This window comes from Sapajus apella, unplaced genomic scaffold (genome assembly GCF_009761245.1).
Source record: "Sapajus apella isolate SASKATOON/1434 unplaced genomic scaffold, GSC_monkey_1.0 scaffold28, whole genome shotgun sequence".
Classification (NCBI taxonomy): Eukaryota; Metazoa; Chordata; class Mammalia; order Primates; family Cebidae; genus Sapajus; species Sapajus apella.
The window spans coordinates 15761802-15775614 of NW_022436968.1; the positions used below are offsets into that span (position 1 = coordinate 15761802).

Consider the following 13813-nt stretch of genomic DNA (forward strand, 5'->3'; position numbering starts at 1 on the left):
TTCAGACAAGTGACTTTATTTCTCTGATTAAATTAGTCTTCTGTAAAATTGAGAGAATGAGATCCACTTATTAATGAGGATTCACTTATTCAACAAATATTTGTAGCATGTATTCTATTATATATTTCAGATATTTTGTCATAAACACTGGAAATAGAGGGATGACAGGATAGATAAGGTACCTGCCTTTGGGAAGCTTATATTCTACTTGAAGAGTTAGACAATAAGCAGTTAAGCAAATTAAAGCAAGTCATGTAACAGCCCATGCTGATAAATGCTACGAAGAAAAATATAGCAGTAAAAGAGACTGAATCAGATGATGCCACTATAGATAGGGTGGACAGGGAAGGCCTCTCTGAAGAGGGAATGTTGGAACAGAATCTTAAATAAACTGAGGAAGCACTCCTAGGTATAAGGCAAAGGACATTCCCGATAGGGAAAATAGCATGGACAAAGACCTGAAGTGGAACAGACTTTTCATATTGCAGGAACAGTGAGGTTAGCGTGGCTGTTGTGGAGGAGTGAGCTAGGAGGGGAAGGTATTAAGATGAGATCTGAAAGGCCAGCAGGGACCTGAGCTTGGAGGGCCTTTTAGGTCTTAGTAACAGGTTTGAATTTCATTCAGAGTGCAAGAAAAAGTCCAGCAAGGAGGCCTGTTACAATGATATTTCAGAAAGCTGGATAGTTTGGGCTGTTAACAATGCAGGCAGTAGAACTTGGATTTAAGATACATTTTAAAGTTAGACTCTGTGGGACTTGATAAAATATATGTGAAATATATTAATTCAATAAGTGTTTGTTTCAATTCATTAGGTAGTATAAATAACCATATCAAGTAAATGTGAAATTGTATTTGTCAAAGATTAGCTTTTTGTTCTCCTCTTCAAGTTAATAGTCATGTAAAATCTTGGCCTCATTGTATAATGACTGATAAAAAACTTAACTTTGGTGAGAAATTTGATTTTACATCTTTTGAAGAAATTCTCCAAGATGATTGTGTTAGAAAAATTTTTTTATATTGTAGAAAAAACATTTAATAATTTCGCAACTAAAAGTTAACTCTTACAGTTTAATATAAACTGTAAGAGATACAATAAAACAAAAAGTGATTTACATATACAATTATGCTGCATTGTTTATTTGAAGTGTTTTCTAAGTCAGCTTTTTTAAATACTTCTTTATTGACATGTATGTTTTAAAATTTAGAGAATTTCTTCTCTATTATTTTAATTCTTTTCCAAAAGTCTCTTATGTAGCTTAATCTTGACTGGTAATTTATAAATTTAGTAAATTATTCATTTTACATGTGTAATTTGTAATTATTTTTCTGTATTTTGTAGAATGTTGTTCCAGCTGAGGTGTCCCTTGTTTGTGTGGTAAAGCCAGATGAATTCTGGGATAAGAAAGTAACACATTTTTGTTTTTGGAAAGAAAAGGATAGACTTGGCTTTGAGGTAAATGTAATCTCTTTTTCTAAAGTGTGTTATATCTTTTAAAATAGTATTTTTCTTGAGAAAAATATTCAACAAATAGGTACAAGCAGACATACATATAAAAATAGCGTGTGTATGAACATAGATACACATGCACATCTTTACTAAGTGCAGAAATACATACAAAGGCAGATTTTCATTCTGGATCTTGCACACACATGCTTAGCAAAAGTGAAATAATAATAAAACATCTCAGTCAGTGCCTACAAAGTGAAAGTTTCAGTGGTAGGTTCTTGGGGAATGTTTTATTAGGAAAGGATAAGTATTATAGTCACAGAAGGAAGAATGAGAGTAAAGGAGAAACAAGTTTTTAATCTTTTTATGAGTTAAATTTGAGACTAAAGAAAACCTGCACAAATGTTTTATTAAAGACCATATAGTAAATACCTTTCTCTTCAAACTTGTTGAACCATGGTATATGCTAGTTAATACAGTATTGTGGTTTAGTTATTTAATTTGTCTTGTCTTGACTTTTCTAATGTATATAAAATGAATGGGAAATGTAATATTTATGTAGGGCTTTATTATTTTAAAAAATTCATGTTTTTTATTGCCTTTCAACAGCCTTGGCAAAAGTTTGAAATGCTTGTGCTGGGTAATGATCTTTTTTTTTTTCCTTCATTTTTGTAGTTCTTTTTAATTCTTGTTCCCTTTATGCTGATTATTAGATTTCAGATTTCTTTGATAGTGTTAAGATACATTTGAAATTTAGATTTCTACTTAGTAAAATGGTAGCTACTTTGAATGCAACCAGTAACCTTTTTCTTCATAAATTTAATAGTATGCATACGTATTAGAATGTTTATGGAGATGGCTATTTGAAAATAATTGATGAAAGTCAGAATTTGATCCACTTCATATTCTTAAATTGATTAAGCATTTGTTAAAGTGTTGTTTTCCTAGAGGTGAAATCATGACTCTCATGCAAATATAAAATGAGCATGAGTCAAATACATTATTCAATTAATTGATAATAAGGTTACCAATAATTTGTAAGCTGTAATTCAAAGAGCATTTGAGAAATGGTTTTTATAGGAAGATAAGATTGCCAGCCAAATTAGATACAAAACTAATTATTGTTCTATAGATCCATAAGTTGTAAACTTTGAGGTTGTCTCTTATGCCACTGGACAGAAATGTATCAGTCTCATGAGACAACAATCACTTACCTTTCTTCTAGACAGAATCCTCAAGTTAACTTGTACTCCTACAGAGGTTAATACTTATTGATCAGTCTATAGAGAGTCAGTTGAAGATATAATCCCACCACTGCGTGAAAGAACACCCAATAATAATTTTTGCCTGTTTCCGAGATTTAGGTAGTTTTTCTGATAAATGAATTGTATTTTCTATAGAAGGATATTTTGTGAAACTTGATTTTGGACATCAGTGACATACTGCATTGATCACTGTAAGATAATATAAGCTACTTCTTGAAGTTTGATATTTTAGTATCAAGCTAAATATCAGTCTCTCTTTAAACTTTGTATTCCCAGCCAAGAACAACATTATTTAGCATTTTCCTACATCATTTTCTAAATTGTTCTAGAGGATTTATATCCTTAATGGAGGAATCATATTTTCAATACCGTCTTTTTAAAAATATAAGTATTTTTTACTTAAAATATATTAATTTGAAAACTTTCAGATATTTATTAGTTGACTAGTTTGAGAGCTATGTCGTTGCTCAGATTTATCACTCAGCTGGAAATCATAATCAATTTGGTGGTTTCCTCTATTAAACAATTTCAAATAAACCATTGGTGAATAAGTCACTGCTAATTGATACACAACAACTTAAGAATAAGGATGATAATCCTATAAATTTGCCTCAAGACAATTATTACCAAATGTGTAAATTATACCAATTTCATAAATATTGTTATGTAGCATATCAAGATGTCGTTAGTACTCTAAAAATAATGGTACAATAGGTAGTATACAATATGATGAAATCAAATTTGGTTCTTCATTTTTGGAGAATAAGAGTTTACACATTCGAAGAGTTAGGTCCAGGACTTCAAACCTTTTCTCACAAATAGTTGTTTAAAAAGAAATGAAAACTACAAAAACAAGCCAGCTAGGTTTTTTAAAAGTATGAAAGTTAACATTTCAAATATCAGGTCATGAAAATAGCTTTTTGTCTCTATTTTTGAAAGCATAATACCATTTTGATTGTGATATATATGTAATCTTAAAATTCAATATGAAAGGTAACTTTATAAATGATTTATGATGAATCATTGTATTTTACATAACTATTTCTAAATTAACTGAAGATCCTTAATGTCATTTGTTAGGTGGGAAAAATAAAAATTGGTCTTACATTTTTATCTTGGTATAATATGTTATTTAAGGCCAGGTGCAGTGGCTCACACCTGTAATCCCAGCTCTTTGGGAGGCTGAGATGGCAGTATTGCTTGAGCCTAGGGCAAAAAATAGAAAAATTAGCTAGGCATGGTGGTGCACACCTATAGTCCAAGTTACTCGGTAAGTTGTGGTGAAAGGATCGCTGGAACCCAAGAGTCAAGGTGCAGTGGCACTCCAGCCTGGGTGCCACAGAGAGACCCTGTCTCTAAAAAAAGAATGGTTTAAGATTTTTATTGTGAAGTTTGCTTTAATTCAGTATTTTGTAATACTAATAATTAAGTAAATTATTTTTAAAAAAATTAAAACGAGCTTATTGTATATACTAATTCATTATGTCTGCAAAGAAAAAACGTAGAATGATATGGAGAGTGTATGAGATTTTCATAACTAGGAAATAGTGATTTAGAGAGTCACAGTAGGCAAATTGTGACCAAAGAAATGCTGGATACGTTTGGAAAATTTACTCTTTTAAATATTTTCTGAGAAGTGACAGTGTTGAGTTTGTGGTTTCATCTTCCCCACAGGCAATGAATTGTTTGATTTTTTTACAAAAGTTTTGCCTTTAAGTTAGAATATGATGTTTCTATCAATTGGTCCCTTAATTAGAACAGGTGACAAGTCAATAAATATTTGTTTTACAGAAGATAAAAAATTAACCATGTAATATTTAATATAATCTAGTACAGTTATATGTATTTGTGCCATTTTGTACTTTTCAATATTTTTACTCTAATTCACAATGTTATTTCTTACTCATTAGTCACTGCACGAAAGATTTTCTAAGTTTTTTTTAATAGCCTTAGAAAATGTTTCTTTAGAATTTTCAGCAATTGTATCATTGTTTCTTTGTTTTCATATTTAGAATTATAGGATGAAAATGAATTATACATAATTCATGTAATCTCAATATGATTTTCAGGGGGAGATCTTTTCTAATTTTGTTCTTACTTTTAGTTGATGATTGCTCTCTGAGTCTGGACTTTACAAAAATTTGATAAAGGGCTGGGCACAGTAGCTCACACCTGTAATCCCAGCACTTTGGGAGGCTGAGGCGGGTGGATCACCTGAAGTCAGGAGTTGGAGACCAGCCTAGCCAACATTGTGAAACCCCATCTCTACAAAAATAAAAAAAACTAGCCGGGCGTGGTGGTGTGTGCCTACAGCTGCTTGAACCCAGGAGGCCGAGGTTGCAGTGTGTTGAGATTGTGCCGTTGTGCTCCAGCGTAGGTAACAAGAGTAAAACTCCTTTTCCAAAAAAAAAAAAAAAAAAAAAAAATTATGTTTTTTCCTTTGTTTTTTTCTTCTTTGCCAGGTAATAGAACATTCCCCATAAGACAAAACTGATCCTCTGATTTGCGTTGCTTAATATTTAAACTTTCATATAGGTTTGCTGTGTATGAAAATTTAGTGGTCTCTTCAAGGGCTGTAACAGAAAGGAATATAGGAAGCCCTACAAGTATTTTGTAATTTAAAAAGCTGTAATGAAACAATTTATGGAAAATCACCTAGTCTGGGATTCTTAAACTTGTTTTGTTGCATTGACCCTGAAATGTGTCAGTTTTCTCTTTTTTTGAGATAGTCTTGCTCTGTTTCCCAGGCTGGAGTGCAGTGGCTCTTGGCTCACTGCAGCCTCTGTCCCTTGGGTTCCAGTGATTTTCCTGCCTCAGCCTCCTGTGTAGCTGGGATTACAGGCGTACGCCACCATGCCTAATTTTTGTATTTTTTTAGGTTTCTCCATGTTGACCAGGCAGGTCTCGAACTCCTGACCTCAGGTGACTGCCCCCCTCGGCCTCTCAAAGTGCTGGGATTACAGGTGTGAGCCACCACACCTGGCCTGTTCCCTTGATGTTGATTTTTTGCTTTCAAACATCTAGAAATCTCTACACAGTTTCCTTTTTCAGCATTCCAGTTCTACTTCAGGCCTAAATCCCACCCTGCAAATGGTTTCTTATTTTTGCTTGTGCATTTGAATTTGCTCTTCACAAGCAAATTCACAGCGGTGAAATCACACCCTTCTGTGGTGTTTGCTATCACTGGAGTGGAGTTGAATTGCCTGTTTATTCAAACTTGATTTGTCCTTTGGGAAGCAGTTGTGTGTAATTTATATGTCGTATCCTGGTAAGTGGTATTTTCCAAAGGCAGGTGGACAGTTTTTCACATTTGTAAACAAAATGTATTTTTGCAGTGCACTGGAAAGGTTCTCTTTACTCTTATACATGCTGCTCCTGACCCACTTTATAAAGGTGATTGTTAGGTGAAAAGCACATGCATAGAATACGATTTTCCTACTATTGCATACTCTTAAATGTCTTTTCCCTTCCTTCTTTTTATAAAAGAATGTTTCTCATGAGATGGAAACATTTATTGCTCTTTAGCCAGCCTACTCTACCCTTTCTCCTCACCTTTACTGTCTTAAACAAAAATGAGATTATTGCAGTGGAAACTGAGATGTTTCATCACAGTAGATAGTTCTCTAAGTGGTTAATTTGAAATTACTGTGATTTTGAGTTTGCCAATTGTTCAGACTGTTGCTTTTCCCCCACATACTTAACTTCGAGATACCTTTGGTATTGATAAAGTTCTATATGTCTACATGGCAGGGCTACTGTTTTCACTTTTTTTTTTTTTTTTTTTTTGAGACGGAGTTTCACTCATGTTACCCAGGCTGGAGTGCAATGGCGCAATCTCGGCTCACCGCAACCTCCGCCTCCTGGGTTCAGGCAATTCTCCTGCCTCAGCCTCCTGAGTAGCTGGGATTACAGGCACGCACCACCATGCCCAGCTAATTTTTTTGTATTTTTAGTAGAGATGGGGTTTCACCATGTTGACCAGGATGGTCTCGATCTCTTGACCTCGTGATCCACCCGCCTCGGCCTCCCAAAGTGCTGGGATTACAGGCTTGAGCCACCGCGCCCGGCCTGTTTTCACTTTTAATAGCTACCAGTGAATTTTATAAGAATATGGATTGTATAAAATGTTTTATAATAATGGAAAAAATGAGTTTTCTGTAGCTCTCCAGAACTGTGTTCTTCCCTTATGTAAAACTATTTTGCATAAGTGAAAATAGAAGAGCAGTAATGTTGGTCAATTTTGTTTAAAAATTATTTTGATTAAAGGATAATATACTCTTAAATATATGTTATGTCATAAAAGAAGGTGAATCTGTACTATTTACATTTAAGTTATTTTACGAAAAAGAGCTTTTAAGAGAAATATTCAGATGGAAATAAACTTCTGTCATATGTAACTGTTAACTGGAAAATTTTCCTATGGCTTATTAATCATGAAACATGTTTATCAATGATTTTTGTGCATTTAGGAACTATAAAATGTAGAAAGGAATGCATATGGTAAGGCTGACCAGTGTAAGTAGAAAAGTGACAAGTACTCTTTATTGGACAAGACAGGTAATATATTAGAGAGAATGGCTCAAATTAAATGTATAGAATGACAACTCATTAGAATTTTGTCCTCTTAGACCTTAAAGAAACATCATGGATAATTTGATGAAGGTGGCTTCTTTGAAAGACTTGGGGAATAAGCTTGGAGTGATGAATTCCTTTAGGTTGTCTCCTACAAAGTTAGTGACTTTGTGGCAGAGCTAGGGCACAACTGTGGAATGAATGGCTTCTAGTTTCATATGTTTTCAATTGTAAAATACTGGTGTTTGTCCTAATTAAAAGGCTTGGAAATCATTTGGGGTATTCTGATAAAGCCTTTGGCCCTCTATACTGCTATGATCAAAGCGGCAACAACATTTAGGGTATTTTCAGCAAAGGTTTTCGAAACAAAGCAAAAAACTTTATTCCACATCTTGTGCATTACACAACTGTCTCTGGAATATTGCAGAGAAATACTGCAAAGAAACAAATGAAAAGCCAGTTTCCTTGCCAAAAGCATCTTATTCATCCTCATATTCCCAACACTAAAACACATGTCTTCTAATAAATAAATTTAGATCCACTAAATGATCATTAACTGAATCAATAACATATTGTTAAAAAATTAAGTTTAATATAAGGGAAATTGGCTGTAAGTATTTGGATTTATTTCTGGGTTCTCTACTGGCATGGTATAAAAATGGTCACATAGACCAATGGAACAGAATAGAGAACCCAGAAATAAAACAGCCTGTGATTTATCCTATGGTTCTAAATATGAAATAAATCATACTGTGATTGTAAATATTAAAACAAAGAAACAATGACACTGTTACTATGGCCTTGCAGTATAGTTTGAAATCAGGTGTGATGTCTCCAGATTTGTTCTTTTTGCTTAGTCTTGCTTTGGCTATGCAGGCTCTTTTTTGGTTCCATATGAATTTTAGAATTTTTTTTTCTAATTCTGTGAAGAATGATGGTGATATTTTGATGGGGATTGTGTTGAATTTGTAGATTGCTTTTGGTAGTGTGGTCATTTTCACAATATTGATTCTTGTCCATGAGCATGGGATGTGTTTCCATTCGTTTGTGTCACCTATGATTTCTTTCAGCAGTATTTTGTAGTTTTCCTTGTAGAGGTCTTTTGCCTCTTTGGTTAGGTATATTCCTAAGTATTTTATATATTTGCAGGTATTGTAAAAGGGTAGCAAACAAAAACATAAAGTGGGGAAAGGACACCCTTTTCAACAAATGGTGCTGGGATAATTGGCTAGCCACATGTAGGAGAATGAGACTGGATCCTCATCTTGCACCTTATACAAAAACCAACTCAAGATGAATTAAGTACTTGAACCTAAGACCTGAAACTATAAAAAGCATAGAGGATATCATTGGAAAAACTCTTCTAGACATTGACTTGGGCAAGGATTTCATCACCAGGAACCGAAAAGCAAATGCAATAAAAACAAAGATAAATAGCTGGATCTAATTAAACTAGAGAGCTTTTGTACGGCAAAAGGAACAGTCAGCAGAGTAAACAGACAACCCACAGAGTGGGAGAAAATCTTCACAATCTTTACATCTGATAAAGGACTAATATCCAGAATCTACAATGAACTCAAACAAATCAGCAAGAAAAAAAAATCTCATCAAAAAGTAGGCTAAGGACATACATAGACAGTTCTCAAAAGAAGATACAGAAATGGCCAACAAACATATGAAAAAATGCTCAACATCACTAATAATTAGAGAAATGCAAATCAAAACCACAATGTAATACCACTTCTGCAAGAATGGCCATAATCAAAAAATAAGAAAAAAATAGATGTTGGCATGGATGTGGTGATCAGGAACACTTCTACACTGCTGGTGGGAATGTAAACTAGTACAGCCAATATGGAAAACAGTGTGATTTCTCAGAGAACTAAAAGAACTACTATTTGATCTAGCAATCCCAGTAATGAGTATCTACCCAGAGGAAAAGAAGTCATTATTTGAAAAAGATGCCTGCACACGCATGTTTATAGCAGCACAATTTGCAATTGAAAAATCATGGAGCCAACCCAAATGCCAATTAATCAATGAGTGGATAAAGAAATATATGTGTGTGGTATAATTTACATGTTCTTCTGTCTTCTTGGACCTCTCTGTTTTTATAAATTGATAGTTGGATTTAGACAGTGATTATATATATAAAGGAGTATGAGATATATATATGTCTCATATTCCATCATATATATATTGAATTTATTCCTTTTTATGGCTGAGTAGTACTCCATCATATATATACATATATATATATGTATATATGATGATTCATATATATATCATCATATATATATGATGGAGTACGATATATATATAATATATATATGATGGAGTATGAGATATATATAATATGTGATGGAGTATGAGATATATATAATACATATGATGAAGTATGATATATATATGTATAATATATGATGGAGTATGAGATATATATGTATATCTATATATATATAGATATATATAGAAATATATATATATGATGGAATACTACTCAGCCATAAACAGGAATAAATTAACATCATTTGCAGTGACCTGCATGAGATTGGAGACTACTGTTCTAAGTGAAGTAATTCAGGAACAGAAAACCAAACATCGTATGTTCTCACTGATACGTGGGAACTAAGCTATGAGGATGCAAAGACATAAGAATGATACAATGGACTTTGGGGACTTAGGGGAAGGGTGGGAGGGGAGCAAGGGATAAAAGACTACAAATATGGTACAGAATATACTGCTCAGGTAATGAGTGCACCAAAATCTCACAAATCACGACTAAAGAAAGGACTTACTCATATAACTAAACACTAACTGTACCCCAGTAACCTGTGGAAAAATAAAAAATAAAAATAAGGGACATCATAGTGGGATTTCTCAAAAGAGAGACTTTCATCAGTATTTAAGTAGAATATTATGTTAAATAAGATTCAATTGAGAAGCAAAAAGACCATCTTTATATTTTGTATTTTCTTTTTCTTTTCTTTGAGTCTTACTCTGTTCCCTAGACTTGAGTGCAGTGGCATGGTCATAGCTCACTGCAGTCTTGAAATCCTGGGCTCAAGCAATCCTCTTACCTTGGTTGCCCAAAGTGTTGGGATTACAAACATGAGCCGTCATGTCTGGCCTGCATTTTCAGGGGAGAGTGCTCTGGGATTTTATTTTTTCAGATGTGAATTCATGCTCAGCTTAACAAGTAACTTATTTCCTCATAGAATATATACATGTTACTTGGTTTCGCTCTTAGTATATATAGTTATATATCTAGTTAATATATTGCTTGACATTTTTGGAGAGAGGAAAAGTTCTTCTCTGGGATCTGATTTTGTTTAATTTCCCTAGTGCAAACACCTCTTTGTGGATCCCAAAAAGGAGTTGTGGCCTGGGTGCAGTGGCTCATGCCTGTAATCCTAGCCCTTTAGGAGGCTGAGGTGGGAGAATCACTTGAGGTCAGGAATTTGAGACCAGCCTGGCCAACATAGTAAAACCTCAAAACCCTACTAAAAAAAAAAAAAAAAAAAAAAAAAAAAATGAGCTTAGCATGGTGGCATGCACCTATAGTCCCAGCTACTTGGGAGGCTGAGACAGGAGAATCGCTTGAACCTGTGAGGCAGAGGCTACAGTAAGCTAGAAATCAGTAATATGGACTGCTGATTTTGTGTAACTTTTTTTTTTTTTTCTTTGAAGAGACCAGACTGTTTGCCCTATACAGTTTCCAGTAGTCTGTATATTTCAGCAAGTATCCCTGTGGTATAATTTACGTGTTCTTCTGTCTTCTTGAACCTCTATGTTTTTATAAATTGATAGTTGGATTTAGACACTGATTAGATTTAGAGTTTATTTTTCTTTTTCTAAGGCTCTTCACGGGTAGTGATGTGTTCCTTGATCATGAGACTTGTAATAGTTGTCTTTTTTGTGATGTTCAGTGTCTAGATCTCTTAGTTCATTAAAATCTGTAAAGTGTTGATCTAATTCGATTATTCCTCCTTCATTTACTAGCTGGAATAATTTTATAATGAGAAACTTATTATTTCTCTATCTAGTAATACAGTTTGTATACGAAAGGTGAAATAAAAGCTTGTTTCTCTTTATTTCCTGGTTTCTCTTCCCTCACTCCCTTTCTCTCTTCCTCCCTTCCTTTCCTTCCTTTCTTTCGTGGGGTTCTCTGTCGCCCAGGCTGGAGTGCAGTGATGCAATGATAGCTCCCTGCAGCCTAACTCCTGGAATCAAGAGATCCCTGCTTCAGCTTCCCGAATGGCTGGGACTACAAGTACACACCTGTTTGGGTTTTGTTTGTTTGTTTGTTTTTTGTTGGCAGCAGGGGGGAAGTGGTAGAGATTGGGTTTTCTTACATTGCCCAGGCTGGTCTTAAACTGCCAGTTTCAAGTAATCTTCTTGCCTCTGTCTCCCAAAGTGCTGGGATTACAGGCATGAGACACCGTGCCCAGTCTGGTTTTCATTATAGTGTGTTCTCTAGCTTAGTCCATTGGTGATTATTTCTTTTATATCAGTATGCACTCATTGATTTAAACATATTTAATGTTTCAATTTGTAGCATTTATTGTTATTATTGATGTGTAACTTCTCACATCTTTGGCCAGTGGAAACCTTTTCAGATCCTTTTGTTACAACCATAACAGTCTTTGATAGCTTTTTCAATCTCTGGGTAAGATGTTCCAAGCTCACTCATCATGTGTATTTCTCCATTTCTCCAAGGAGCCCTGATTCCTTTTATTTTATTTTTAAATTATTATTATTATTATTTTGACTAATGCTATTTTAAGAAAACCTGATTCTTTTTTATGAAAAATGGTACTCGCAAATCACAATCTGGATGCTAGGAGTATACATTTCTACAAAATTGGCCATTATTTGCAAACCTCCCACAACTAGAAAATACACATACATGTGAGTGTGTGTGTGTGTGTGTGTGAGAGAGAGAGAGAGAGAGAGAGAGAGAGAGAGAGAGAGAGAGAGAGAATGAGTGTGTGTATGTGTGTTCATTTAAGATGAAATGCATTGTGAAGTTTAAACTGATACTTCTAATTTAAAATGAACACCATAAGGATGCTTGTTCTCTCCTACATCTTCCTTTCTCCCTTGCCAAAAATCCCATTTTCTTAAGGATGTTGGGGATGGCAGAATTATAATATCCCAGTTTGCTCATTGGCTTTGTTCCTCATCAAGTTATCGCAGGATGGCAATACTAAAACGGTCACTATCGGCACAGTTACTGAAAATGTAAAGAATCTAATGATCCACTTCATTGGTTGTAGGTGTTCTGGTTTTTTTTTTTTTCCTTATGTCAGTTTTGATAAATCAGACTTTTTAATAGGAATATGTCTTTCTTCTAAGTTTGTAGTTATTGGCACAAAATTGTCCTGTATCCTTAATATCTTTTAAACCATTGCTATCAATGGAATTGTATTCTCCTTTACATTGTTACCATTATTTATTTGTACTTTGTTTTTCTTGCTTCATCACATCAGAAGTTTGTTGTTTTCGTTAGTCTTTTCTAATGAAAGAAATAAGTTTTGGCTTTTTTGAGCCCTTCTAATAATTTATATTTATTTCTGATTTTTCACCTCTTCTATTTTCTTTGGACTTATTCTTTTCCTTCTAACTTCTTAGATGGATCACTTACCTCATTTATATTTATTTCCGATTTTTCACCTCTTCTATTTTCTTTGGACTTATTTTCCTTCTAACTTCTTAGATGGATCACTTACCTCATTATTCACTAGGCTTTGTTTCCTCATATAAATATTTAAGACTACTAATTTCCATTTAATGTGTTGTTAAAAATAGCAATTTGTTGGACACTCAAATGTGATAGAGTTCATAGTTCTATGAGTTTTTCATGCAGTGTTTTTGCTATCTTCCTGAGGATGAAATTTTCCATCTTTCAGCAAAGCAGTCTTGGTAATTTCTCCCTATTTTTTGTTTATATTATAACTTCATATACAGTACGGGCGTACCTTGTTTTACATATTGCATCTATTTCTAAATGTTTTATTTGTCTCTTTCTGAGTCCTTCCATAAGTCCTGTTAAGTTAAAAAAAAATTAAGTCAGTTTTATGAGGTATAATTTACATGAAGTAAAATTCATACCTTATATATATAGTTTTATGAGATTCAACAAACACATATAGTCACATAATCTTTGCCATAATCAAGATACATAAGAGTTCCAAAAAATTTCACACATGCGCTCAGTAGTTTCCCCTTTCACCATTCTCTCTATGGTGCCTGCCTTTTCTTCAACTTCGAACTAGTTGGTTTCCCTGTAACCTCAGCTTTCTTAGGAGTTCCAAAAAAAGTTATACTCTTGGAGATTGTATGGCTTTTGTTATTGTTAGGGTGGGAATGATGCTCTTTCCAGCCAGACACATTATTTTTCTTATCAAGTTATTTTTGATAAATTCACATTTCCATATATCATTTAGTATTAACACTACTGTTTGAATATCTTTCTTCCATAGATGTATTTTCTTTCATATTCATGTGTATCTTCACTGAAATTTT

General features: G+C 33.8%; 1 protein-coding gene across 6 annotated transcripts in view; it reads left to right on the forward strand.

The window, feature by feature from the left end:
- The window catches only part of SESTD1 (SEC14 and spectrin domain containing 1), a 152914-nt gene that overhangs the window by 73539 nt on the left and 65562 nt on the right, over positions 1-13813 (forward strand). For 5 of the 6 annotated variants that reach the window (XM_032292799.1, XM_032292800.1, XM_032292802.1 and 2 more), the window contains one exon: positions 1341-1454. The exons of the other annotated variant lie outside the window; for it this stretch is intronic. In XM_032292799.1, the coding sequence (XP_032148690.1) occupies positions 1341-1454 (114 nt within the window). The remainder of the gene's footprint in view (positions 1-1340; positions 1455-13813) is intronic. 6 annotated transcript variants of the gene reach the window in all.